This window comes from Scomber scombrus, chromosome 23 (genome assembly GCF_963691925.1).
Source record: "Scomber scombrus chromosome 23, fScoSco1.1, whole genome shotgun sequence".
In the NCBI taxonomy this organism is placed as follows: Eukaryota; Metazoa; Chordata; class Actinopteri; order Scombriformes; family Scombridae; genus Scomber; species Scomber scombrus.
The window spans coordinates 409,153-435,262 of NC_084992.1; the positions used below are offsets into that span (position 1 = coordinate 409,153).

At 38.9% G+C, this 26,110-nt stretch overlaps 1 protein-coding gene across 1 annotated transcript; it reads left to right on the forward strand.

Moving 5' to 3' along the window:
• Positions 1 to 11,883: 11,883 nt before the first annotated feature.
• Positions 11,884 to 17,124, forward strand: LOC134006251 (selection and upkeep of intraepithelial T-cells protein 8-like). Its single transcript, XM_062445339.1, has 4 exons — positions 11,884 to 11,947; positions 14,251 to 14,586; positions 16,654 to 17,010; positions 17,099 to 17,124. Exons 1-4 carry the CDS (start codon positions 11,884 to 11,886, stop codon positions 17,122 to 17,124), a joined length of 783 nt encoding a protein of 260 aa, XP_062301323.1.
• Positions 17,125 to 26,110: the final 8,986 nt, after the last annotated feature.

The following is a 26,110-nucleotide window of genomic DNA, read 5'->3' on the forward strand; positions in this document are numbered from 1 at the left end:
AGCCAGAGACGGTCTTCATTTAAACATTCTGGGGAGTCGCAAGCTTGCTGCTACTTTTCACATGACTGACTCTTTAGATCACACACCTGTCATACTTGACATACCCTCTTCCACTACAATGACTGTAACATCCCTCACTTACACAAGCTCCCCCTTGTGGAGTGATCACGCTATTGTCCAACCTCTCCCTGTTCCTGTCCATATTATATATTATTATATAACAGTCTCCAAACAGTCTCCAAACCCTTCCGTTCACTGAATTATGGCAATCTTGTTTCTATTACAGGCTCCATAATTTCACCTCCGCCTTTCCTTCCTTCCAAATTTGGTCCATTAAATGTGAGATTGTTGTCTAACAAATCATTTATTTACATAACTTAGATTGTTTATCACTGAGTGATATGGTTTACCCCAAATGACCTCTCCCTTCTTATTGAAACCACTTCAGGTTATTATCATTTTCATCAACCCAAGTTACATGCACATGACGGCAGGGTTGCTGTAATTTACAAACACAATCTTCAGTGCTCCACTATCCCAATAGGCCCTTTTACATCTTTTGAATCTCTCACTTTTGTGATAGATGACTACAGAGCCCCTCAACCTAATATCAACTTTATCAGCAAAGTCTCAGCTCTCCTCTCCCACATTGCTCCAGAATACAACAATATTCATACTCAGAGGTTTTTCAACATTCACATTTGCTGTCCCTCTGAAGCCTCGACCCATGATTTTATTTAACCTACTTGAATCTTTTGATCTCCGACAATCTGTAACTAACCCAACCCATGTTCAAGGACACACTCTGGATTTACTTCTCTCCAGGTCTCACTATCTCAAACAGGCTGATAAAAGATATTCACAGATCTGATTACAAGTCAATAAATTTTTATTTTGATCTCCCTCACGCTGCTCCTGTCTGCCTTTCACTGCTCCCGCCTCTTAAATTAGGTGGAAGAACGATAAGCTGCAAGTATCATTTCAAACTCTGATGGATCTGTTGAAGACGAACCAGCTGGCAGGCAAAAACACCAGGGCTCAATATTTTTCTGTACTCATTGATGAAAACCATCATAAACCCAAGACACTTTTTTTTTTTTTTTTTTTTTAAAGATTTTTTTTCAGGCATAGACACCTTTATTTGATAGTTGCCAGACAGGAAACATGGGAGAGAGAGGGGGGGTGTGACATGCAGTAAAGGTCCGCCGGCCGGGATTCGAACCGGGGTCCACTGCGTACGTGGCATGCGCTCTAACCACTCAACCACCTGCGCGCCCCCAAGACACTTTTTAATGTATTAAATTCTATCACCTCCTCTAAATGTCAGGATCCCCCCCCCCAACCCTAACCCCAACCCTAACCCTAACCCTAACCCTATGAGAAGAGTTCAGTTCACCTGTAATAGAAGCAGATTCTGTATTTATGAGCAGTTTGAAATGAAAGAATTTCAGAGCTGATTTTTCTCCTCTGGATGTTTTTTTTTTTTTATTGTTCTTTAGATCTACAGGAACAACAGGTAACAGCACATCCTGGACAGACTGTCACTCTGTCATGTCGAGCTCCAAACAACGTCATCATAACAGCTGTTGAGTGGATCATATCTGACAGATACGTCTACTTGAAGGAAGACGGGCACCTGAACACAGCAAACCAGGATCCATCTTATGTGAACCGGGTGCAGCTGAAGGACGATGAGATGAAGAACGGTGACCTGTCTCTGATTCTGAAGAACGTGAACAGCAAAGATAAAGGAAGATATGAGTGTCGTTATGAGGAGAAAGGAAGCTGGAAGAGAGCTGATCAGATTAAACTCACCGTCATCCTGGATGCTGGAGGTGAGTTTGTGGATGTGAGAAATGATAGTTCCACATCTGGACAGGAGTATTTTCACAGTTCCACATGTTTTATTCTTCAGGCTTCAGCACATTGACTTGTAAATAAAATCTCAGCTTTAATTAGAGGATAAAAAATATATTTTGGGGTCAATCTGCCAGTTATTGCTCTGATTGTTGTTCTTGTTCATCTTATTTCAGAGTCATTGTATTATATTAATTTAACTGTAAATATTTATAATATTGTGTCCTGCTGTATATTTACTGAAGGAGACAAACATTTAATTATAATATCTGAGATTCACACAATTGACTGATTGTGATGACTTTGTTTGTTGGGCTTTGGCGCCCCCCGCTGACAGGATGATGACAGATTTTATGGAGACAGTTATAGTATAATATTTCATCCTCACACCTGTATCAACACACTGACACAGACACTGCTGTGTCTTTTTACTAACACAGCAGTGTTTATGGTCACAGTTGTTTTGCTGCCACATCTTTCTTCAACATTGACCTGCAGCTTTGTGACTGGATGAGAAGAATTAGAAACACTGATGATTTACTTTAATGAACCTTTCACAACAGGATTGACTGTTTATCTTCACAAACAGGAAGTAGTAACAGGTAGCAGCCTGCAGTGTGAGAGTGTGTGTTTCCTTTTCTTACTTCTTACTGGAACACAGTCCAGCAGCAACATTAGTGATCAGACATCCACACAGGAAGTAATGGACCATGAATGTGTGTTAAAGTCTGTGTAAAGTAAGAATAAATATGTGTTCTGAGTTTGACATACCACAGAAAAGTGTGTTGTTAACCATCCTGCCAAATTTGAATAATTAAAAAAATCGCCAAATATATGAAATTAGGCTTCTAAGTTGTGTAAAAATCAACCTTTTTCTCTTCTCCCAAACGCTGTGGGCGTTCCCGCCGAGTCCGCTGAAGCCCCGCCCCCTATCAAGTGTCACCTGTCAATCACAGTCACCACTTCTACCAGAAACATGGACGCTAGGTTTGAGAGCTTTCTGCTGCTAACTCAGCTGCTAGCTCGGTGGCTAACTCAGCTGCTAACTCAGCTAACTGGCTAACTGTAGACTGTAGTAGTAGTAGTGTGCGCTGACTGTATTTATACCTCTACAGCAGCACATATCATCTATATTCATATATACTATATAATGTACAGCTTCCACATGTTTACATCAACAACACTAATGGATGGAACTGCCTAATGTAGTGAAACTAATCTTTTATTCATCCTTCAGAAGTTAGAAATGACTCACAGAATGTGCAAATAGAAGAGTTCAGTTCACCTGTATTAATAATAACAGCAGATTCTGTATTTATGAGCAGTTTGAAATGACAAACATGACATTTTATACCAATACTGAACATTCACTTGTTTTACTTTTAATAATGAAAAATAAAAAGTGAAGAATTTTAAGGCTGATTTTTCTCCTCTGGATGTTTTCTATTGTTCTTTAGATCTACAGCTACAACCGATAAAAGAGATAACAGTGCATCCTGGAGATGATGTCACTCTGCCATGTCGAGCTCCAAACTACATCACCATAACAACTGTTGATTGGAGCAGATCTGGCCTCAACAAACGTGTCTTCTCCCAGCGAGATGGGAACCTGAACACAGCAGGCCAGGATCCATCTTATGTGAACCGGGTGCAGCTGAGGGACGATGAGATGAAGAACGGTGAACTGTCTCTGATTCTGAAGAACGTGAACAGCAACGATGGAGGAACATACGAGTGTCGCTATAAAGAGGAGAGAGGAAGAAACTTGGAGACAGCTGATCAGATTAAACTCACTGTCATCCCGGATGCTGGAGGTGAGTTTGTGGATGTGAGAAATGATAGTTCCACATCTGGACAGGAGTATGATCACATTTTCACAGTTCCACATGTTTTGTTCTTCAGGATTCAGCACATTGACTTGTAAATAAAATAATGGATACCACATTAAAGTCTCAGCTTTAATTAGAGGATGAAAAACACTTTTGAATATTTCGGGGTCTTTATGGTCACAGCTTGTTTTGCTGCCACATCTTTCTTCAACATTGACCTGCAGCTTTGTGACTGGATGAGAAGAATTAGAAAACATTCATGATTTACTTTAATGAACCTTTCACAACAGGATTGACTGTTTATCTTCACAAACAGGAAGTAGTAACAGGTAGCAGCCTGCAGTGTGAGAGTGTGTGTTTCCTCTTCTTACTTCTTACTGGAACACAGTCCAGCAGCAACATTAGTGATCAGACATCCACACAGGAAGTAATGGACCATGAATGTGTGTTAATGGTTCATTACATGATAAAGTGTGAGCTGCTCAGCTGCTCAGCCCAGTTTAACCAGAGAGACTTTTCTGTTCTACATCAGTGGTTTAGATCCTAAAGTTAAACTGGAGTTTTGTTTCCACACTGTGTGACTGTCAGAATATTTATACCAATACTGAACATTCACTTGTTTTACTTTTAATGATGAAAAATGAAAAGTGAAGAATTTTAAAGCTGATTTTTCTCCTCTGGATGTTTTTTATTGTTCTTTAGAGCTACAGGTACGGCGAACACGGATAACATCATATCGTGGACAGTCTGTCACTCTGCAAAGTCGGGCTCCAGTCGGTGTCCCAGTAATAGCTGTTAAGTGGATCAGAACTGACCTTCAGAAATACATCTTCTTGAAGCGAGACGACTACCGGGACTACACAGACCAACATCAATCTTATGCGAACCGGGTGCGGCTGATGCACGATGCGATGATGGCGAACGGTGAACTGTCTCTGATTCTGAACAACGTGAACCGCAACGATGCAGGAACATACCAGTGTTACTATAAGACGACAGGAGACTGCTATAGTGATGAAACGTTTAAACTCACTGGCGAAGTCGATCTGGTTGTTATAGGTGAGCAGCAGGTCATTGTTTCCCTTTTTTTGCGAATGAGTTAAGACAGCTTATTAAAGATTTAAAAAGGGTTCACAACCAGATTAACAAGGCAATTATGAACCATTCACAAAGTCTTCATTAGGGGAGACTTACTGTAAAGTGGTACCATTTGGTACAATTAGTTAAACTGACCCCAGTAAGCAGAATAAAGTCTAGGAACTACACAGTGAATATTCAAGATGTTGATTACAAGAGTTGAAAGTGAAGCAGAGGGAATGAGAGAGCTGACTAGAATCCAACACAGGAAGGTTGTGGAGCTGGCCGTCTGGAGTGGTGGAGTGGGCAGGCTGGAGAAGGCAGGGCAGGGTCAGTGATCCAGAGGAGGTTGTGGTGCAGAGAACGAGCAGGAAGGGTGAATCTGAGGCAGAGACAGACGAGGAATAAGAACACTAGAAAAAAAAGTAGGAATAAACTAGGTTGATGAAGTTTGGCCATCGCACCGCAAAGGGAAACACACGATCTGGCAGAGTTCAGTTCACCTGTATTAATAATAACAGCAGATTCTGTATTTATGAGCAGTTTGAAATGACAAACATGACATTTTTATACCAATACTGAACATTCACTTGTTTTACTTTTAATGATGAAAAATAAAAAGTGAAGAATTGTTAAGCTGATTTTTCTCCTCTGGATGTTTTTTATTGTTCTTTAGAGCTACCACCACCACCACCACCACCAACACCACCACCACCACCACCACCAACACCACCACCACCTTGTCCTGGACCTGATGTCATCCTGCCATGTCAAACTCGAGACGTCCCCATAGCAACTGTTAGGTGGATCAGAACTGACCTTCCGAAACACGTCTTCTTTAAGCAAAATGAGTACCTGGACACAGCAGGCCAGGATGCATCTTATGTGAACCGGGTGCGGCTGATGAACGATGCGATGATGGTGAACGGTGAACTGTCTCTGATTGTGAATAAAATGAACAGCAGAGATACAGGCACATACCAGTGTTACTATAAGAAGCCAGGAGAGTGCTATACTGATGAACTGTTTAAACTCGCCAACACCGTCCAGCTGAATGGTAGAGGTGAGCAGCAGGTCACTGTTTCCCTTTTTTTGCCAGTGAGTTATGACAGCTTATTAAAGATTTAGAAAGGGTTCACAACCTGATTAACAAGGCAATTATGGACCATTCACAAAGTCTTTATAAAGGGAGACTTACTGTAAAGTGGTACCATTTGGTACAATTAGTTAAAATCTGACCCCAGTAAGCAGAATAAATTAATCAGTCTTTATTTATATAGCACCAAATCATCAATCAATTTGATGTGAGTTACATGATACATCATATCAATTATTCCAGAAACATTTAGCCATATAAACATTTTTCATTGTTTAAAAACACCCTGGTCATATTCTGGGTTATTATATAATTAACAGGTGAAGAATATTAAAGCAGATTTTTTCTTCTCTGGGTGTTTTTTTATTGTTCTTTAGATCTACATATACTAGTAGAATGTGGAGGGACTATCACTATGCCATGTCGAGCTCCAAGGAACACCTTCATAAGAGATGTTGAGTGGATCAGATCTGACCCTGACAGACACGTCTACCACCAGCGAAGCAAACGCCTGGTGACAGAAGACCAGGATCCATCTTATGTGAACCGGGTGCAGCTGGAGGACGATGAGATGAAGAACGGTGACCTGTCTCTGATTCTGAAGAATGTGAGCAGCAACGATGAAGGAAGATATGAGTGTCGCTATGTAGAGGGGAGAGGACGCAGGAAGAGAGCTGCGTTTGATGATGAACCCATCACCATCGTCTACCTGAAAGTTACAGGTGAGCTTGTAGATGTGAGAAATGATAGTTCCACATCTGGACAGGAGTATGATCACATTTTCACAGTTCCACATGTTTTGTTCTTCAGGCTTCAGCACATTGACTTGTAAATAAAATAATGGATACCTTGTCCTAATGGACTATTTTTACATCAGTATAGAAAGAACTGTGAGGGAAATAAAACCCTTTAACACTAAAATGTGGAACTGTCCAAATACTTCTGGACTGTACCTGACAGCTGATACCTCACACCTGTTTCTGCTCTGCAGGTCCAACAGATGGAGACGCAGAGTCTGGGAAACTCTCAGGTAGAGGAGATTCAAGTGTAATTCTGCCAGTTACTCTGATTGCTGCTCTTGTTGTTGTTGGTCTTGTTGGTTTTGTGATCTTCAAGAAGCTTAAAGGACGTTCAGAGAATAATCCAGACCTGCCTGATGATGATCCAGATGTTCTTCAGCAGCTGCAAGTGAATGAAAACAGTCAATAAACATCACTAATAACATCTCTGACACTCAGATTTAAAAACTCCACAGAAATTAGAAGCTGAATCAACTAAAGTAATCCATAAGAAGTCAAGCTCTTACCAATGATCCCTGAAACTAACCCTCAATATCTGACTGAAGATTTCACTCTTGGTAGATTCACAGAAGTGCCATCAGCTGATTGGTCAGATTCTTCTTTTTAAAATAGAAAAACAGAAAACAGCTCTATTGTCCACAAATGTGTTGATGAACTGTCCGTCTGACAATGACGGAGCTTTCTTCATCACAAAGAGAAAAATCATCCAAATGTAAAAGAAACTAAACTTTAAAAAGACAAAACTGAAACTTTGTAATGAGATTAATAATAAATACTGATGTTTAAAGAAGAAGTCACAAAGTGCTTTCCAAAGACAGAAAGGTGAACTAAAGTAGATCCAGTAAGAAGAAGCAGTGAGGTTAATGCATGAATTAGTGAAACAGAGAAAACTAAAAGAATAAACTGAGTTCAGAGAAATCGATTATAAAAAAGTTTGTTTTTAACAAAGATTGAAAAGAGGAAACAGACGAGCTTTAAAAGTAATGATTGAAATATAAAATCAATTGTAAAACGTTCAGGAAACCAGAGCAGAGATGCTGAATCAGCAGTTCTGTGACTCTGATTGGACGTTATGAGTCATGTGACTGCAGCACTCTGACAGCAACACAGATTGCAATAAATGGCTGATGAACCATTTTAGATTCTTTCTAAAATGTCAGAAACAATTCTAATGAATCAAACATGTTTTACTCATGTTGGAACTTTGCTTCTTATTATGTGATGATCTTACAGTTAAATAAGTGAAATATACTTTATGGGTTTATTCTTCTACATGAGAATGATTCATACTCACTTTGTTCTTCATATAATCACTGTTACTGTTCACATTTACTGTTTGAATTCATTATAACTGCTGTCAATATCTATTTTTATACAAGAATAAATAATGTTATATTAAAACAGTCTGTCTTCTCTTTGATTTAAATACTTTAATATCTGTGATGACAGAAAACATTTAGTTTATTCTGCAGGTGAACTTTTTGTTTCTGATGATTTTTACACATTAGTTCTGCAGAGTTTCTTCACATTGTTTGTATTTAAATATATTTTTATTCTTACTTGTAGTTTTACTGCAGTTAAATAAACTGAAATTAGGTGTAAAAAGTAAATGTAACCGATACTATAAAGAATGTAGAATACATTAAAACAATTTATGTATTTACAAATATAAACCAGTGGAAAAAGAGAAAAATGCTTTTTGGGCCCCTGTAATTATATTACTTCTGTTAACAGTTATGTGCTCTGACCAGCAGAGGGCAGTAAAGCAGTACCTCAAATGTACTTTATATTAAACTGAGCAGGAGCGCCATGACGAGTGAAAGGTTCGGACGAAGAAAAAATATCAGTTAATTATCTTAAATTAACTTAGCATCATTAATAGAATATTTTATTTACAATGTACTCATTAAACTAAGACTTTACTTGCCTTGTTTATGGCAAAAATTAACCATCTAATGTAATAGCCAAACCCCCTCCTCTATCGACATAAAGCAGATGCGACACCACACTAGCAGTGAGTTGTGAGGGAGGAGGAGTGCAGCATGAGTGTAATGTCTCAACAGCTTCATAAAATACAAAAAATGAAGATAAAAAAACAGAAAGCAATGAGAGAGAACTAAAAGGACGACAACATGTCATCCAATTTAATGGGTTTAGTCCATTAGTGGAAATGAACCTGTTAGTTAAGTTTAGTCCACAGTGAAACAGGTTCATGTTACTGTTAATCAATGCAGGTAAACTTTTAGCAGCTCTTCATATTGAATCAGTTGTCCCTGCTCCTGGTGCCAGGACCAACAGTCCAATGAAGCAGCCCTACTGCAAACTGAAGGAGGAGGAGATCAGCACTGTGTTGAATGACATGTCAAATAGCATTACTGATTATTAAGATAAGATCAACTTTATTAGTCCCCTAAGGGAAATTTGTTTTGGGCACATGGTGCAACATGGTTGCATAGTATTATACACAATGGACATCAGTACAATTACAATTACACAGAGACACAATGGTAGACAACACAAGACATAGTTACATCAGTTGCATGAAGCCAGTCGTATGATAATAAGACTTCTGAGCAAAGTATATTGACAGTGAGACTGAATCCAACTACATGATATTGCACAACACAGAATATAACTAAGATAGTAACAGTGACAGTAATCACAGTGGTCTGGTGGTCTTAGTAGCAGCTGGTTCTGAGAGAGACACGACAGGGCCAGCAGATGTAAAACACTAGTAGTGGCAGTAAATGAAGTTTAGGGCTCAGGGGTGTGGAGTGTGCCAGGCAGGGGATCCACAGCAATGAGCCTCCCCACTACCCTAGTGGGAAAGGGAGGGGTGGGAAGGCCTATCAGTGTGAGATGTGTTCAGTTGTTTGTTAAGGAGAGATATGGATGTGGCGACAAAAGACAGTTTGAGACGGTTACTCTTGCATCTGCTGGCTCTGATCGCCTCCCTGACGGTAACATTTCATATTCAGAGAACAGAGGGTGTGAAGGGTTACTCAGGATTCTGTTAGCTTGTGTAACTACTAAACTCTCATACACTGCTTGGAGAGGCTGTAGATCTATTGTCACTATTTTGTGGAGTCTGGATTTGCATTGTACTGTGACAGAGCCGTACCACGCTGACATGCCGTATCTTATTATGCTGGCTAACTTATTATTATTATTAGTAGTAGTATTATTATTATTATCATTAATGGTAATTTATTTTAATTGAAGGGGTTAATTTATATTTAAGTTTATTTGATGTTATTCATTCATATTAAGAATTGAATAATTGTACCATTAAGATACATTTAGACTGTAAAAGACAGTCTGAAGCACATTACTTACAGAGTTTATCAGCTTGCATCAAACATTGAACTCCACTGTCTGCAGAATGCTGCCTGCATTTCTACACAGTGTTATATTATCACAGCTCAGTGTCAGTAAATATTATACAGTGAGTATTAGACTATACAAGAGTTACAAGCTCCCAATTGAAAAAGAAGAAGAATGATTAAATCCTTTTCAATGATATGAACTGGCTGTATACTTGGTATGAATTCTTAGTCAATTTGATAGCTGACCTGCAATTTGTGTGCAATGGAAATTTTTATTTGGTGGGCTTGGACACATTTTAAAACAATTTCTTAACAGGGTAACCCAAGATGGGTTGTTATATATATGTATTATTTATATGATATACTATTTATAGGTTATTATGCAATGGTTTTACTGGTTTGGCCCACTGAAGACCAAATCGGGCTGTATGTGGCCCTTGCACATTACTTATAGAAGGTAACAGTCTTGTATCAACTTGTGAATTCCACTGTATGCAGGATGTTGTATGTGTGTAAATATCATACAGTTATTACTGGACTACAAGAGAGTTAAAAAGCTGTACAGGTAGAGGGATGGTTTACGACAGAGTCTCTCTTTATTTCCTCAGAGTGAAAACATGAACTTCACAGTGACTTGTTTTTCTATATCCATCATAAAGAGAATCATAAAATAGAGCTGCTTTATAACAGGACACCTGTCTGACCTCTGTCAGCAACTAGAGACAACAAAACTAAATAGTGGAGCAGGAGAGAGACGTTGTGGTTTGAAGAGGCTGTTTTTATCAACGCAGCTCCTCCTGCACTCTCTCAGTCTGACCAAGACAGACAGACAGCAACATCACATCTCAGACAAACAGAAAACAAGAGGTAGAACTTCTGTTATTCTCATAAACCTGCTCACTCTGATTCTCAACCCATCATTAGAATAACAAACATGGAGGCAAAGTGTTTGACTCTCAGTTGGAATGAAGTTCTACCTCTTGTTTTTCAGTATGTGACCCGTCCTGGCTGACCTGAGGGTGTTATCTTCTGTCTGGGTGTTCAGCACCAAATTGTTTCCTGGTGACTGAGGACAAAGTCTCCACTAACATACTGAGCAAAGAGATATGGCAGTTAACTGACATTGAAAGAGAGCCAAACTGAGAGAAAGGCAGTTTAATGGCAGCAGCTCTGTAACTGCAGCACAGAGACGCAGTGAGCGAGCGTGTGGATGCCTTTCATCACAGAGCAGAGCCTGAGCAAGCAGACAGAGTTGACACAGAACAAATTCAGGTGTGCTAGTGAGCATCCAACTGCACAATTCACTGATGTGGCACAAACCTAATGCCATATTATTATCATTACATGTATCTACCAGGACGAACAGGGAAATAAGTTATAAAACTGAAGTTGTCACTTTATATTTTGCTATTTTAGTATGTATAGTTACCGTATTTAGTATATCGTAGTATATGTATCGTCACTATGTGTCCGTGTAATGCTGCTGCTACGCTGTAATTTCCAGCTTGGGATAAATAAAGTATATCTATCTATCTATAGAAACAATAAAATGAAATCTAACTTACAGGAAGTCTAGTGCAGCAGTTAGCACCGCCCCGCTGCACTTTACATTTAAAGAGAGTTCCTGCTGATCATTTTTCATTCACTCTCAAACCATCAGAGGAAAGATCAGTCCAGATTTTAATAACTGTACCAATGGAAGTCTGAATTAATTTGCCAGTTAAATCTGGATTCTCTCTTTTTTGGGGGGGTTTTCTGGTAATTATTAGCTGGTTGTCTCTCTTCTCTGACATTTTCAGCTGTTTGTGTCAGCTTGTGAAATCTACTCAGACTCAGTTTGTTGGTGGACTGTTGAACTGAACTGGACTTAACCTGAGGAACCAGCAGATTCTGGTTCTATGGCTGCGTCGGTCATCACTGTGCTGTTCCTGTTCTCCTGTCTACTGCAGTCTGCCTCTGCAGGTAAGATGATCGTGTGTGTGTGTGTGTGTGTGTGTGTGTGTGTGTGTGTGTGTGTGTGTGTGTGTGTGTGTGTGTGTGTGTGTGTGTGTGTGTGTGTGTGTGTGTGTGTGTGTGTGTGTGTGTGTGTGTGTGTGATTTTCCGTCACTTCTGTACTCTGTCTATATTTAGCAGCATTTATTTAGTATATAATCAACATTTCTTGATTAGTTCTTTATATTAACTGAAATGATCTCTTATATAATGATCAGGGTAAGAAAAGCTGAAATAAGTCATTAAACAGTCACAATACGATTGTTTCCAGGAAATATGAGACACAACGTTTTTGTGGGTTTTTTTTATAGCTGTAATAAAAACTGGTATTCTTATTTATTGTAGAGTCATTGTCATATATTGATTTAACTATAAGTATTTATAATATTGTGGCCTGCTGTATATTTACTGAAGGAGACATTTAATTATAATATCTGAGATCATGTGAACAGTAGAGGCAGGTTTACATAACAGAGACAAAGATGGAAATCTCAGAATTATAATATTCTTCAGTTAGTTTGTTGGACTTTGGCGCTCACGACTCATAAGATTATGACTTTATGGCACACAGTTGTTCATAAATGAGTTATAACCTAATGTCCCATACATCAGTTTAGGGTCACTGTTTTGCAGGATGAAGATCGGCTATAATCCTGCATTTATATCCATCTGGGTTAAATAGACTATCAGATCTTTGTCAGTCAGCAGATTCTTCCCTCATCTATCTTTATATTTCTTGTTATCTCATAATGAGCATTCATTTATTAATTTATAAGTCATAGATATTTATAACAGCTAGAGCCTTATAAAGTTATTTTACCTTCTCCTAATGCTTGGTTATATTTTACACTTTACATTAAGACTCCCCTTAAAGTGTTAAAATAGTTTGTAACACTAGTTTGTTGCAGGATTCTTTGTCTTCATACTTGGCTCCAGTCCGCTTGCATAGCAAACAATGTTGGTTGTTTGCTAGGAGCCAGAGACGGTCTTCATTGAAACATTCTGGGGAGTCGCAAGCTTGCTGCTACTTTTCACATGACTGACTCTTTAGATCACACACCTGTCATACTTGACATACCCTCTTCCACTACAATGACTGTAACATCCCTCACTTACACAAGCTCCCCCTTGTGGAGTGACCACGCTATGGTCCAACCTCTCCCTGTTCCTGTCCATATTATATATTATTATATAACAGTCTCCAAACAGTCTCCAAACCCTTCCGTTCACTGAATTATGGCAATCTTGTTTCTATTACAGGCTCCATAATTTCACCTCCGCCTTTCCTTCCTTCCAAATTTGGTCCATTAAATGTGAGATTGTTGTCTAACAAATCATTTATTTACATAACTTAATAAGATTGTTTATCACTGAGTGATATGGTTTACCCCAAATGACCTCTCCCTTCTTATTGAAACCACTTCAGGTTATTATCATTTTCATCAACCCAAGTTACATGCACATGACGGCAGGGTTGCTGTAATTTACAAACACAATCTTCAGTGCTCCACTATCCCAATAGGCCCTTTTACATCTTTTGAATCTCTCACTTTTGTGATAGATGACTACAGAGCCCCTCAACCTAATATCAACTTTATCAGCAAAGTCTCAGCTCTCCTCTCCCACATTGCTCCAGAATACAACAATATTCATACTCAGAGGTTTTTCAACATTCACATTTGCTGTCCCTCTGAAGCCTCGACCCATGATTTTATTTAACCTACTTGAATCATTTGATCTCCGACAATCTGTAACTAACCCAACCCATGTTCAAGGACACACTCTGGATTTACTTCTCTCCAGGTCTCACTATCTCAAACAGGCTGATAAAAGATATTCACAGATCTGATTACAAGTCAATAAATTTTTATTTTGATCTCCCTCACGCTGCTCCTGTCTGCCTTTCACTGCTCCCGCCTCCTAAATTAGGTGGAAGAACGATAAGCTGCAAGTATCATTTCAAACTCTGATGGATCTGTTGAAGACGAACCAGCTGGCAGGCAAAAACACCAGGGCTCAATATTTTTCTGTACTCATTGATGAAAACCATCATAAACCCAAGACACTTTTTAATGTATTAAATTCTATCACCTCCTCTAAATGTCAGGATCCCCCCCCCCAACCCTAACCCCAACCCTAACCCTAACCGTATGAGAAGAGTTCAGTTCACCTGTAATAGAAGCAGATTCTGTATTTATGAGCAGTTTGAAATGAAAGAATTTCAGAGCTGATTTTTCTCCTCTGGATGTTTTTTTTTTTTATTGTTCTTTAGATCTACAGGAACAACAGGTAACAGCACATCCTGGACAGACTGTCACTCTGTCATGTCGAGCTCCAAACAACGTCATCATAACAGCTGTTGAGTGGATCATATCTGACAGATACGTCTACTTGAAGGAAGACGGGCACCTGAACACAGCAAACCAGGATCCATCTTATGTGAACCGGGTGCAGCTGAAGGACGATGAGATGAAGAACGGTGACCTGTCTCTGATTCTGAAGAACGTGAACAGCAAAGATAAAGGAAGATATGAGTGTCGTTATGAGGAGAAAGGAAGCTGGAAGAGAGCTGATCAGATTAAACTCACCGTCATCCTGGATGCTGGAGGTGAGTTTGTGGATGTGAGAAATGATAGTTCCACATCTGGACAGGAGTATTTTCACAGTTCCACATGTTTTATTCTTCAGGCTTCAGCACATTGACTTGTAAATAAAATCTCAGCTTTAATTAGAGGATAAAAAAAATATTTTGGGGTCAATCTGCCAGTTATTGCTCTGATTGTTGTTCTTGTTCATCTTATTTCAGAGTCATTGTATTATATTAATTTTACTGTAAATATTTATAATATTGTGTCCTGCTGTATATTTACTGAAGGAGACAAACATTTAATTATAATATCTGAGATTCACACAATTGACTGATTGTGATGACTTTGTTTGTTGGGCTTTGGCGCCCCCCACTGACAGGATGATGAAAGATTTTATGGAGACAGTTATAGTATAATATTTCATCCTCACACCTGTATCAACACACTGACACAGACACTGCTGTGTCTTTTTACTAACACAGCAGTGTTTATGGTCACAGTTGTTTTGCTGCCACATCTTTCTTCAACATTGACCTGCAGCTTTGTGACTGGATGAGAAGAATTAGAAACACTGATGATTTACTTTAATGAACCTTTCACAACAGGATTGACTGTTTATCTTCACAAACAGGAAGTAGTAACAGGTAGCAGCCTGCAGTGTGAGAGTGTGTGTTTCCTCTTCTTACTTCTTACTGGAACCAAGGCCGTAGCCAGGATTTTTCAAATACCGAGGTCAAAAATAAAACCACAATTTATGTGACTGTTCTGTTTATCCATGATGTATTTATAACTCTTTCTTGCTGTGCATTTCTCAGTCATGGTCATTCTTGTGGTCCAGTTCTTTCTTATCATTTCCAATTGTGCAACTTAAATCAACTCCTATTTCAGTATTCTACAACTTCCATGGTTGTATATTTAAAAAATTATAACTGCAAAATATTATTTTCTTTGTTTGTTCTTAAAATGTGGAATGGAGCAAGGCCTGCTGGGAGAAAAGGGGTCATCCAATGAATGAACAGTTTGCAAAATCGGGTCAAGTCCAATTCACAAATGTAGACAACATATTTCTGGCGATTTCAAGGCTTCACTCCACCGCTGGCTATAGCCGGATACTTTCGTTTTGACATGGCAGGGGAATCTTCAAGTACGTGTCACATGACGGTCCGTTGATGCAAGGATAATTGTCTCGTCGGCTATTTTCACCTCACAATGAAACAAAACTTCAAGAAAAAAATACCGAGGACATGACCTCGGTGTCCTCAATGGTAGCTACGGCCATGACTGGAACACAGTCCAGCAGCAACATTAGTGATCAGACATCCACACAGGAAGTAATGGACCATGAATGTGTGTTAAAGTCTGTGTAAAGTAAGAATAAATATTTGTTCTGAGTTTGACATACCACAGAAAAGTGTGTTGTTAACTGCCCTGCCAAATTTGAATGATTAAAAAAATCGCCAAATATATGAAATTAGGCTTCTAAGTTGTGTAAAAATCAACCTTTTTCTCTTCTCCCAAATGCTGTGGGCGTTCCCGCCGAGTCCGCTGAAGCCCCGCCCCTACCAAGTGTCACCTGTCAATCAAAGTCACCACCTCTACCAGAAACATGGACGCTAGGTTTGAGAGCTTTCTGCTGCTAACTCAGCTGCTAGCTCGGTGGCTAACTCAGCTGCTAACTCAGCTAACTGGCTAACTGTAGACTGTAGTAGTAGTAGTGTGCGCTGACTGTATTTATACCTCTACAGCAGCACATATCATCTATATTCATATATACTATATAATGTACAGCTTCCACATGTTTACATCAACAACACTAATGGATGGAACTGCCTAATGTAGTGAAACTAATCTTTTATTCATCCTTCAGAAGTTAGAAATGACTCACAGAATGTGCAAATAGAAGAGTTCAGTTCACCTGTATTAATAATAACAGCAGATTCTGTATTTATGAGCAGTTTGAAATGACAAACATGACATTTTATACCAATACTGAACATTCACTTGTTTTACTTTTAATAATGAAAAATAAAAAGTGAAGAATTTTAAGGCTGATTTTTCTCCTCTGGATGTTTTTTATTGTTCTTTAGACCTACAGCTACAACCGATAAAAGAGATAACAGTACATCCTGGAGATGATGTCAGTCTGCCATGTCGGGCTCCAAACTACATCACCATAACAACTGTTGAGTGGAGCAGATCTGGCCTCAACAAACGTGTCTTCTCCCAGCGAGATGGGAACCTGAACACAGCAGGCCAGGATCCATCTTATGTGAACCGGGTGCAGCTGAGGGACGATGAGATGAAGAACGGTGAACTGTCTCTGATTCTGAAGAACGTGAACAGCAACGATGGAGGAACATACGAGTGTCGCTATAAAGAGGAGAGAGGAAGAAACTTGGAGACAGCTGATCAGATTAAACTCACTGTCATCCCGGTTGCTGGAGGTGAGTTTGTAGATGTGAGAAATGATAGTTCCACATCTGGACAGGAGTATGATCACATTTTCACAGTTCCACATGTTTTGTTCTTCAGGATTCAGCACATTGACTTGTAAATAAAATAATGGATACCACATTAAAGTCTCAGCTTTAATCAGAGGATGAAAAACACTTTTGAATATTTCGGGGTCTTTATGGTCACAGCTTGTTTTGCTGCCACATCTTTCTTCAACATTGACCTGCAGCTTTGTGACTGGATGAGAAGAATTAGAAAACATTCATGATTTACTTTAATGAACCTTTCACAACAGGATTGACTGTTTATCTTCACAAACAGGAAGTAGTAACAGGTAGCAGCCTGCAGTGTGAGAGTGTGTGTTTCCTCTTCTTACTTCTTACTGGAACACAGTCCAGCAGCAACATTAGTGATCAGACATCCACACAGGAAGTAAAGGACCATGAATGTGTGTTAATGGTTCATTACATGATAAAGTGTGAGCTGCTCAGCTGCTCAGCCCAGTTTAACCAGAGAGACTTTTCTGTTCTACATCAGTGGTTTAGATCCTAAAGTTAAACTGGAGCTTTGTTTCCACACTGTGTGACTGTCAGAATATTTATACCAATACTGAACATTCACTTGTTTTACTTTTAATGATGAAAAATGAAAAGTGAAGAATTTTAAAGCTGATTTTTCTCCTCTGGATGTTTTTTATTGTTCTTTAGAGCTACAGGTACGGCGAACACGGATAACATCATATCGTGGACAGTCTGTCACTCTGCAAAGTCGGGCTCCAGTCGGTGTCCCAGTAATAGCTGTTAAGTGGATCAGAACTGACCTTCCTGGATACATCATCTTGATGCGAGGAAACTACCGGGACTACACAGGCCAAAGTCAATCTTATGCGAACCGGGTGCAGCTGATGGACGATGCGATGGTGGCGAACGGTGAACTGTCTCTGATTCTGAACGACGTGAACCACTACGATGCAGGAACATACCAGTGTTACTATAAGACGACAGGAGACTGCTATAGTGATGAAACGTTTAAACTCACTGGCGAAGTCGATCTGGTTCTTAAAGGTGAGCAGCAGGTCACTGTTTCCCTTTTTTTGCCAATGAGTTATGACAGCTTATTAAAGATTTAGAAAGGGTTCACAACCGGATTAACAAGGCAATTATGAACCATTCACAAAGTCTTCATAAGGGGAGACTTACTGTAAAGTGGTACCATTTGTTACAATTAGTTAAACTGACTAGGAACTACACAGTGAATATTCAAGATGTTGATTACAAGAGTTGAAAGTGAAGCAGAGGGAATGAGAGAGCTGACTAGAATCCAACACAGGAAGGTTGTGGAGCTGGCCGTCTGGAGTGGTGGAGTGGGCAGAGACAGACGAGGAATAAGAACACTAGAAAAAAAGTAGGAATAAACTAGGTTGATGAAGTTTGGCCATCGCACCGCAAAGGGAAACAGACGATCTGGCAGAGTTCAGTTCACCTGTATTAATAATAACAGCAGATTCTGTATTTATGAGCAGTTTGAAATGACAAACATGACATTTTATACCAATACTGAACATTCACTTGTTTTACTTTTAATGATGAAAAATGAAAATGTTTTTTATTGTTCTTTAGAGCTACCACCACCACCACCACCACCACCACCACCACCACCACCTTGTCCTAGACCAACACCACCACCACCACCACCACCACCAACACCACCACCACCTTGTCCTGGACCTGATGTCATCCTGCCATGTCAAACTCGAGACGTCCCCATAGCAACTGTTAGGTGGATCAGAACTGACCTTCAGCAACATGTCTTCTTTAAGCAAAATGGGTACCTGGACACAGCAGGCCAGGATCCATCTTATGTGAACCGGGTGCGGCTGATGAACGATGCGATGATGGTGAACGGTGAACTGTCTCTGATTGTGAATAAAATGAACAGCAGAGATACAGGCACATACCAGTGTTACTATAAGAAGCCAGGAGAGTGCTATACTGATGAACTGTTTAAACTCGCCAACACCGTCCAGCTGAATGGTAGAGGTGAGCAGCAGGTCACCGTTTCCCTTTTTTTGCCAGTGAGTTATGACAGCTTATTAAAGATTTAGAAAGGGTTCACAACCTGATTAACAAGGCAATTATGGACCATTCACAAAGTCTTTATAAGGGGAGACTTACTGTAAAGTGGTACCATTTGGTACAATTAGTTAAAATCTGACCCCAGTAAGCAGAATAAATTAATCAGTCTTTATTTATATAGCACCAAATCATCAATCAATTTGATGTGAGTTACATGATACATCATATCAATTATTCCAGAAACATTTAGCCATATAAACATTTTTCATTGTTTAAAAACACCCTGATCATATTCTGGGTTATTTTATAATTAACAGGTGAAGAATATTAAAGCTGATTTTTTCTTCTATGGATGTTTTTTTTATTGTTCTTTAGATCTACATATACTAGTAGAATGTGGAGGGACTATCACTATGCCATGTCGAGCTCCAAGGAACGCCTTCATAAGAGATGTTGAGTGGATCAGATCTGACCCTGACAGACACGTCTACCACCAGCGAAGCAAACGCCTGGTGACAGAAGACCAGGATCCATCTTATGTGAACCGGGTGCAGCTGGAGGACGTTGAGATGAAGAACGGTGACCTGTCTCTGATTCTGAAGAACGTGAGCAGCAACGATGAAGGAAGATATGAGTGTCGCTATAAAGAGATTAAAGGACGCAGGAAGAGAGCTGCGTTTGATGATGAACCCATCACCATCGTCTACCTGAAAGTTACAGGTGAGCTTGTAGATGTGAGAAATGATAGTTCCACATCTGGACAGGAGTATGATCACATTTTCACAGTTCCACATGTTTTGTTCTTCAGGCTTCAGCACATTGACTTGTAAATAAAATAATGGATACCTTGTCCTAATGGACTATTTTTACATCAGTATAGAAAGAACTGTGAGGGAAATAAAACCCTTTAACACTAAAATGTGGAACTGTCCAAATACTTCTGGACTGTACCTGACAGCTGATACCTCACACCTGTTTCTGCTCTGCAGGTCCAACAGATGGAGACGCAGAGTCTGGGAAACTCTCAGATAGAGGAGATTCAAGTGTAATTCTGCCAGTTACTCTGATTGCTGCCCTTGTTGCTGTTGTTGGTCTTGTTGGTTTTGTGATCTTCAAGAAGCTTAAAGGACGTTCAGAGAATAATCGAGACCTGCCTGATGATGATCCAGATGTTCTTCAGCAGCTGCAAGAGAATGAAAACAGTCAATAAACATCGCTAATAACATCTCTGACACTCGGGTGTAAAAACTCCACAGAAATTAGAAGCTGAATCAACTAAAGTAATCCATAAGAAGTCAAGCGCTTACCAATGATCCCTGAAACTAACCCTCAATATCTGACTGAAGATTTCACTCTTGGTAGATTCACAGAAGTGCCATCAGCTGATTGGTCAGATTCTTCTTTTTAAAATAGAAAAACAGAAAACAGCTTTATTGTCCACAAATGTGTTGATGAACTGTCCGTCTGACAATGACGGAGCTTTCTTCATCACAAAGAGAAAAATCATCCAAATGTAAAAGAAACTAAACTTTAAAAAGACAAAACTGAAACTTTGTAATGAGATTAATAATAAGTACTGATGTTTAAAGTCACAAAGTTCTTTCCAAAGACAAAAAGGTGAACTAAAGTAGATCCAGTAAGAAGAAGCAGTGAGGTTAATGCATGAATTAGTGAAACAGAGAAAACTAAAAGAATAAACTGAGTTCAGAGAAATCGATTATAAAAAAGTTTGTTTTTAACAAAGATTGAAAAGAGGAAATACTTTAAAAGTAATGATTGAAATATAAAATCAATTGTAAAACGTTCAGGAAACCAGAGCAGAGATGCTGAATCAGCAGTTATGTGACTCAGATTGGACGTTATGAGTCATGTGACTGCAGCACTCTGACAGCAACACAGATTGCAATAAATGGCTGATGAACCATTTTAGATGTTTTCTAAAATTTCAGAAACAATTCGAATGAATCAAACATGTTTAACTCATGTTGGAACTTTGCTTCTTATTATGTGATGATCTTACAGTTAAATAAGTGAAATATACTTTATGTGTTTATTCTTCTACATGAGAATGATTCATACTCACTTTGTTCTTCACACATAATCATGTTTACTGTTTGAATTCATTATAACTGATCTTTTTTCATATACAAGAATAAATGATGTTATCTTAAACAGTTTGTCTTCTCTTTGATTTAAATACATCAATATCTGTGATGACAGAAAACATTTAGTTTATTCTGCAGGTGAAGTGGACTATTATATAAAGTCAATTAAATGTAGTGGAGTAGAAAGTACAAAATTTCCCTCTAAGATGTACAAAGTAGCATCACATGGAAATACTACAGTAAAGTACAAGTACCTCAAACTGTACTATAGTAAAGTACAAGTACCTCAAACTGTACTACAGTAAAGTACAAGTACCTCTAACTGTACTACAGTAAAACACAAGTACCTCAAACTGTACTACAGTAAAGTACAAGTACCTCAAACTGTACTACAGTAAAACACAAGTACCTCAAACTGTACTACAGTAAAGTACAAGTACCTCAAACTGTACTCAACCCTCGTCTTGTCCTCACCCAGGAGGACGTTAACAGCGTTGGCTCAAAAATGAGGTATAGTTTCATTTAAATGAGGCCTATTGACCATAATTTCCTGTTTTAATAAGTTGGAATGAAGTTGGTTAAAAAGGTCTAACACAGAATTTGGTGATAATTTATATAATCTATGCTTTATAAACAGTCTAACCAAACGCAGGAGGGTTAAGGAGAGTAATTAAAGACTGTAAAGTGAATTCAGACATTTTCTTCTAAACACATTGAATAGGTCATAAATGTATTTCTAAAAAAGGTGTAAAAAGCATTTCAACCATTTAGATTTGAATTGTGGAGCTAGGCTTAGCGTAAACCCGCCCTGCTGCTGTAGAGGTATAAATACATTCAGCGCACACTACTACTACAGTCTACAGGTAGCCAGTTAGCTGAGTTAGCCGCCGAGCTAACCGCCGAGCTAGCCACCGAGTTAGCCACCGAGCTAGCCGCCGAGTTAGCAGCTGAGCTAGCAGCGGAGTTAGCAGCAGAAAGCTTTCAGACCTAGCATCCATGTTTCTGGTAGAGGTGGTGACTTTGATTGACAGGTGACACTTGGTAGGGGCGGGGCTTCAGCGGACTCGGCGGCCACGCCCACAGCATTTGGCAGAAGAGAAATAGGCAGACTTTTACACAACTTAGAAGCCTAATTTCATATATTTGGCAATTTTTTTAATCATTCAAATTTGGCAGGGTGGTTAACAACACACTCTTCTGTGGTATGTCAAACTCAGAACACATATTTATTCTCACTTTACACGGACTTTAATGAATTACTTTCCTCCTATGAATTACTATGAATTACTTTCCTCCACTGAACCAGAGTGAGTAAAACAATGAATAACAGACTTGAACCTGCAGGAACAGCAGCAGCTGCAGTTAATGAGCAGCAGGTGGCGCTGAAACACAGTCTGACTCTTCAACTAAACCACTGGAAGGTTTTCTAGTTTCTGAAGGACTGAGAGTGATCCAGCTGTTTTCTTCAGCTCTAACTTTTCTATCAGGTTTTCATTAAAAGCTCAAGTCTGACCGGTAGAGGTTTAATATCCTTGGTTTGTTGAACTGCAGAGAAATGACACTCAGGTTGGTTTGAGCTTTTACACTGAACAAAAACAACCAACACAACTCATTTTGGCAGACGTATTCTAGTATGTGAATAAGTGAGAAAGTAAAAACTTAGTGAAAGATTAATTAAAGAAGTTGTTCAAACACAGTTCCATAAAAGACGGAGCAGAGCAGCAGAGACAGTCGAGATGCTTCCTTCATCACACTTCTTGGTAAAATAACATCAATTCATGTTCACATCATATGAAAAGAGTGGGGGAGGAATATGTAACTGATAGGTGATTTTATAGTTATATTATCCATTGTGTTAAAGAACATGAAAGAAATGATTGAGCCAACTGTTTGTTAGCAATTTACACAATGAAGATTTAATCAAATGATCCACAAATTCAAAGCAAAAACAAACTTCTTATGGTGTTTGTAACAGCACACCAGTCCCAGTAATAAACTAATAATAATATAATATTAAATAACATGTTATTAAAATAGAAAGGTGACCAATAATGTATTTAATTTATAGTAATAACAGTAAGAACCCACTAATAATGGCAAAGTGGAATCATTGAGAATCTGCTTTATAAAATCAGTTTGTTTCTTGATATAAGTGAATATATTACATGAATATTGTCAGCATCAGACAAACAGATGGTAATAATGACGTTAAAAAATAAACAAGGAAAGAAAATAATGAGGTCAACTGAAAAAAAAATGAAAAAATACAAAGAAATGAAACCATAACTAAAATGAAAAGTGCTGCAGCAGCAGAAAACAAACATAGCGATGTTTTACAGTGTTCTGATCCAATCAGATAGAACCAAACTGGGATATCATTCAAATGAAACACAGTCACATGACTCTCTCCACTTCCCTGTTGGCCAGTATTTCACCAGCAACCTTTGTTTCACTAAATCCAAAAAGTGTCCCTGAACCTTTTCAAAAGTCAATTCAGTTTTATTTACATATCATTTAATCTCAAGGCACTTTTCACATAAAGCAGGTCTCGACTTTACCCTCCTGTTGTCCTCGAGTCAAGGAAGGAAGGGAGGAAGAAGGAAAGTGGGAAGGGAGGGAGGAAGGAAGGACGGAAGGGAGTAAGAAGGAAGGAAAGGAGGGAGGAAAGAAGGAAAGGAAGGGAGGAAGGAAGAAAGGAAGGAAGGAAGGAAGGAAGGAAAGAAGGAGGGAGGGAGGAAGGAAGGACAAACGGAAGGAAGGAAGGAAAGAAGGAACATTCAAAACAGACAGGGTCAATTTGACCCGGGAAGACGACACAAAGGTTAAATGGATCCAAACATTCCTTCATGAGCAGCGAAGACATTTTCAGACAACACAACATTTCCCTGAGCTGTTGGCCTGTTCACAATTATTCAGGCAAGAACCATCCCGCTCTTTGCTTACATATCTATAAATATCTCTACATTGTTCTTTAGATAAAGTTTGGATGGTTATAAATCCAGGATTTATACTTTGGGTGCTGGGTTACTGAGTCTAATCAGGACTGTATATGGGATGGAGGTATAATATATAATATGGAGTTATCCCATATAAAATCCTGATTAGTGTGTGTATGTAAGAGAGATGCTAGAGTGTGGTCAGAGACTAAAATGCTATTATTATATCTTCAATTTTTAAAGTTGTTTAGATTTTTTTGTAAGTTGATTTAGTATTAAGTCTGAAGAATGCTTTCTCTCTTAATCTCTATTAAATTGAATTCCTCCATAAAATGCTGTTCAGAGATATTTGATTTGATATTAAAGAATTTAGTCATCTTCATTGTCAGTAAGATATCCTGTAAGTCATCTCAAGGTACACATAGAGCAGGTCTAAACTGTGCAACTTATTGCCACCTGTTTTATTTTGAATGTCACAACAATAAAGCCAAAGCATCAAGAGTGACACAAAATAACATTAATTACATAAATTACGCTTGATAAACATTAATTATATATACACACACATAAATGCATGTGCTGTGATCAGTTCACTCACTCAGTCTGAGGCATGTTAATAAATATTAGATAGTAAGATTAACCCTGTTTCCTTCTCTTCAGTGTTTTTCATGTTGAAAGCTCATTAAGCTCTTAGAAATCTGAGCTGAAACTGATTAAGCAAATGTTCATTATTTCATTAAATGTTTCACATTACAGGAGGAAGTGCGTCTTTGTCTCAACCTCACCTGTCCAACAGATATCACAGTATCTAACGTTATCAGTGTAAAACAGACTGTGTCTCAATTCACATACTTCTGTTAGTACACTGTGTACACTCAGTAACAGGTTAGTGTTGTCTCAAACCAAACACGACTGTTAGAAACTGCAGGTTTGTTTCCCCCCATATCTACAAGGAGACCAAGTGGTAAAGTGGTGCGAGCTCCTCCCACTGTTCCTCCCACTTCAAACATGGAGGCGTGGATGTGTTGCTGCCATAGACTGTATATAAGAAATGGACGTAACATCCGTGACGTCACCCATTGGTTTGTGGACTGCTGCTCGGAGGCCAATAGTATCGGATCTGAGCAGCGCCATCTTGACAATTTCCGGTGCATGCTGGGAAAAATAAACCACAGATTCTACTTATATGGGCATCAGGAGGAGCATGAGGCGCCCTCCTGAACCTGTGAACCAATCAACCTGTCAATCACGACGTAGCCACGTCCTAATGCATACCCTGCTTTATCGTCACATATAAAATCAGGGAGGCCAAAATGTCCCAAATGAACATCATACTGCATTGAAGAAGGCTTTAAACTAGCGATTGAGACCATAAACACATTTTGAAAACGTTTACTGAGGTTAGAAATCAAGTGAGAAGTTGGTGAATTCTCCATTGACTTGTATAGAGACGGAAGTCCTTTTGACACCAAAACGGTCGCCCCCTGGTGGCCTTTTGATAGAATACAGTACTAAGTTACTTCCGCGTTGGCATCATTTCAGAGGACCGGAACTCCCCACCTGGTTGCTGCTCACATTAGTTAGCCTCACTGTAAGTAACGTCTAATCTATTTTCATTTGGATTATGATGTGTTTAAGTTTTGATGTTTCGTATACTGACAAATATGTAAGTATAATGAGGAACATTTGATATAATTTGCTATTCAGTGCTGTGATTGAAAATGTTTTCAGCTTATCATTACTCGAAATATTAATTGTTTTTTAATATCATTTTGAAGCTGGATTTCTAATCTGTTTGGGCAACATATTGTAATTTGTTCCTGTATAACCATGTCAATCTCACTGCACAGTCACCAGAAATGACGATTAGCTAGTTAGCAAACTAGCATTAGCAATTGTGCTATCGCTTGCAGAAACAAATGAACCCAATAAACTACCGATGGCTTGTATGTGACAACAGTATCGTGATGCTTA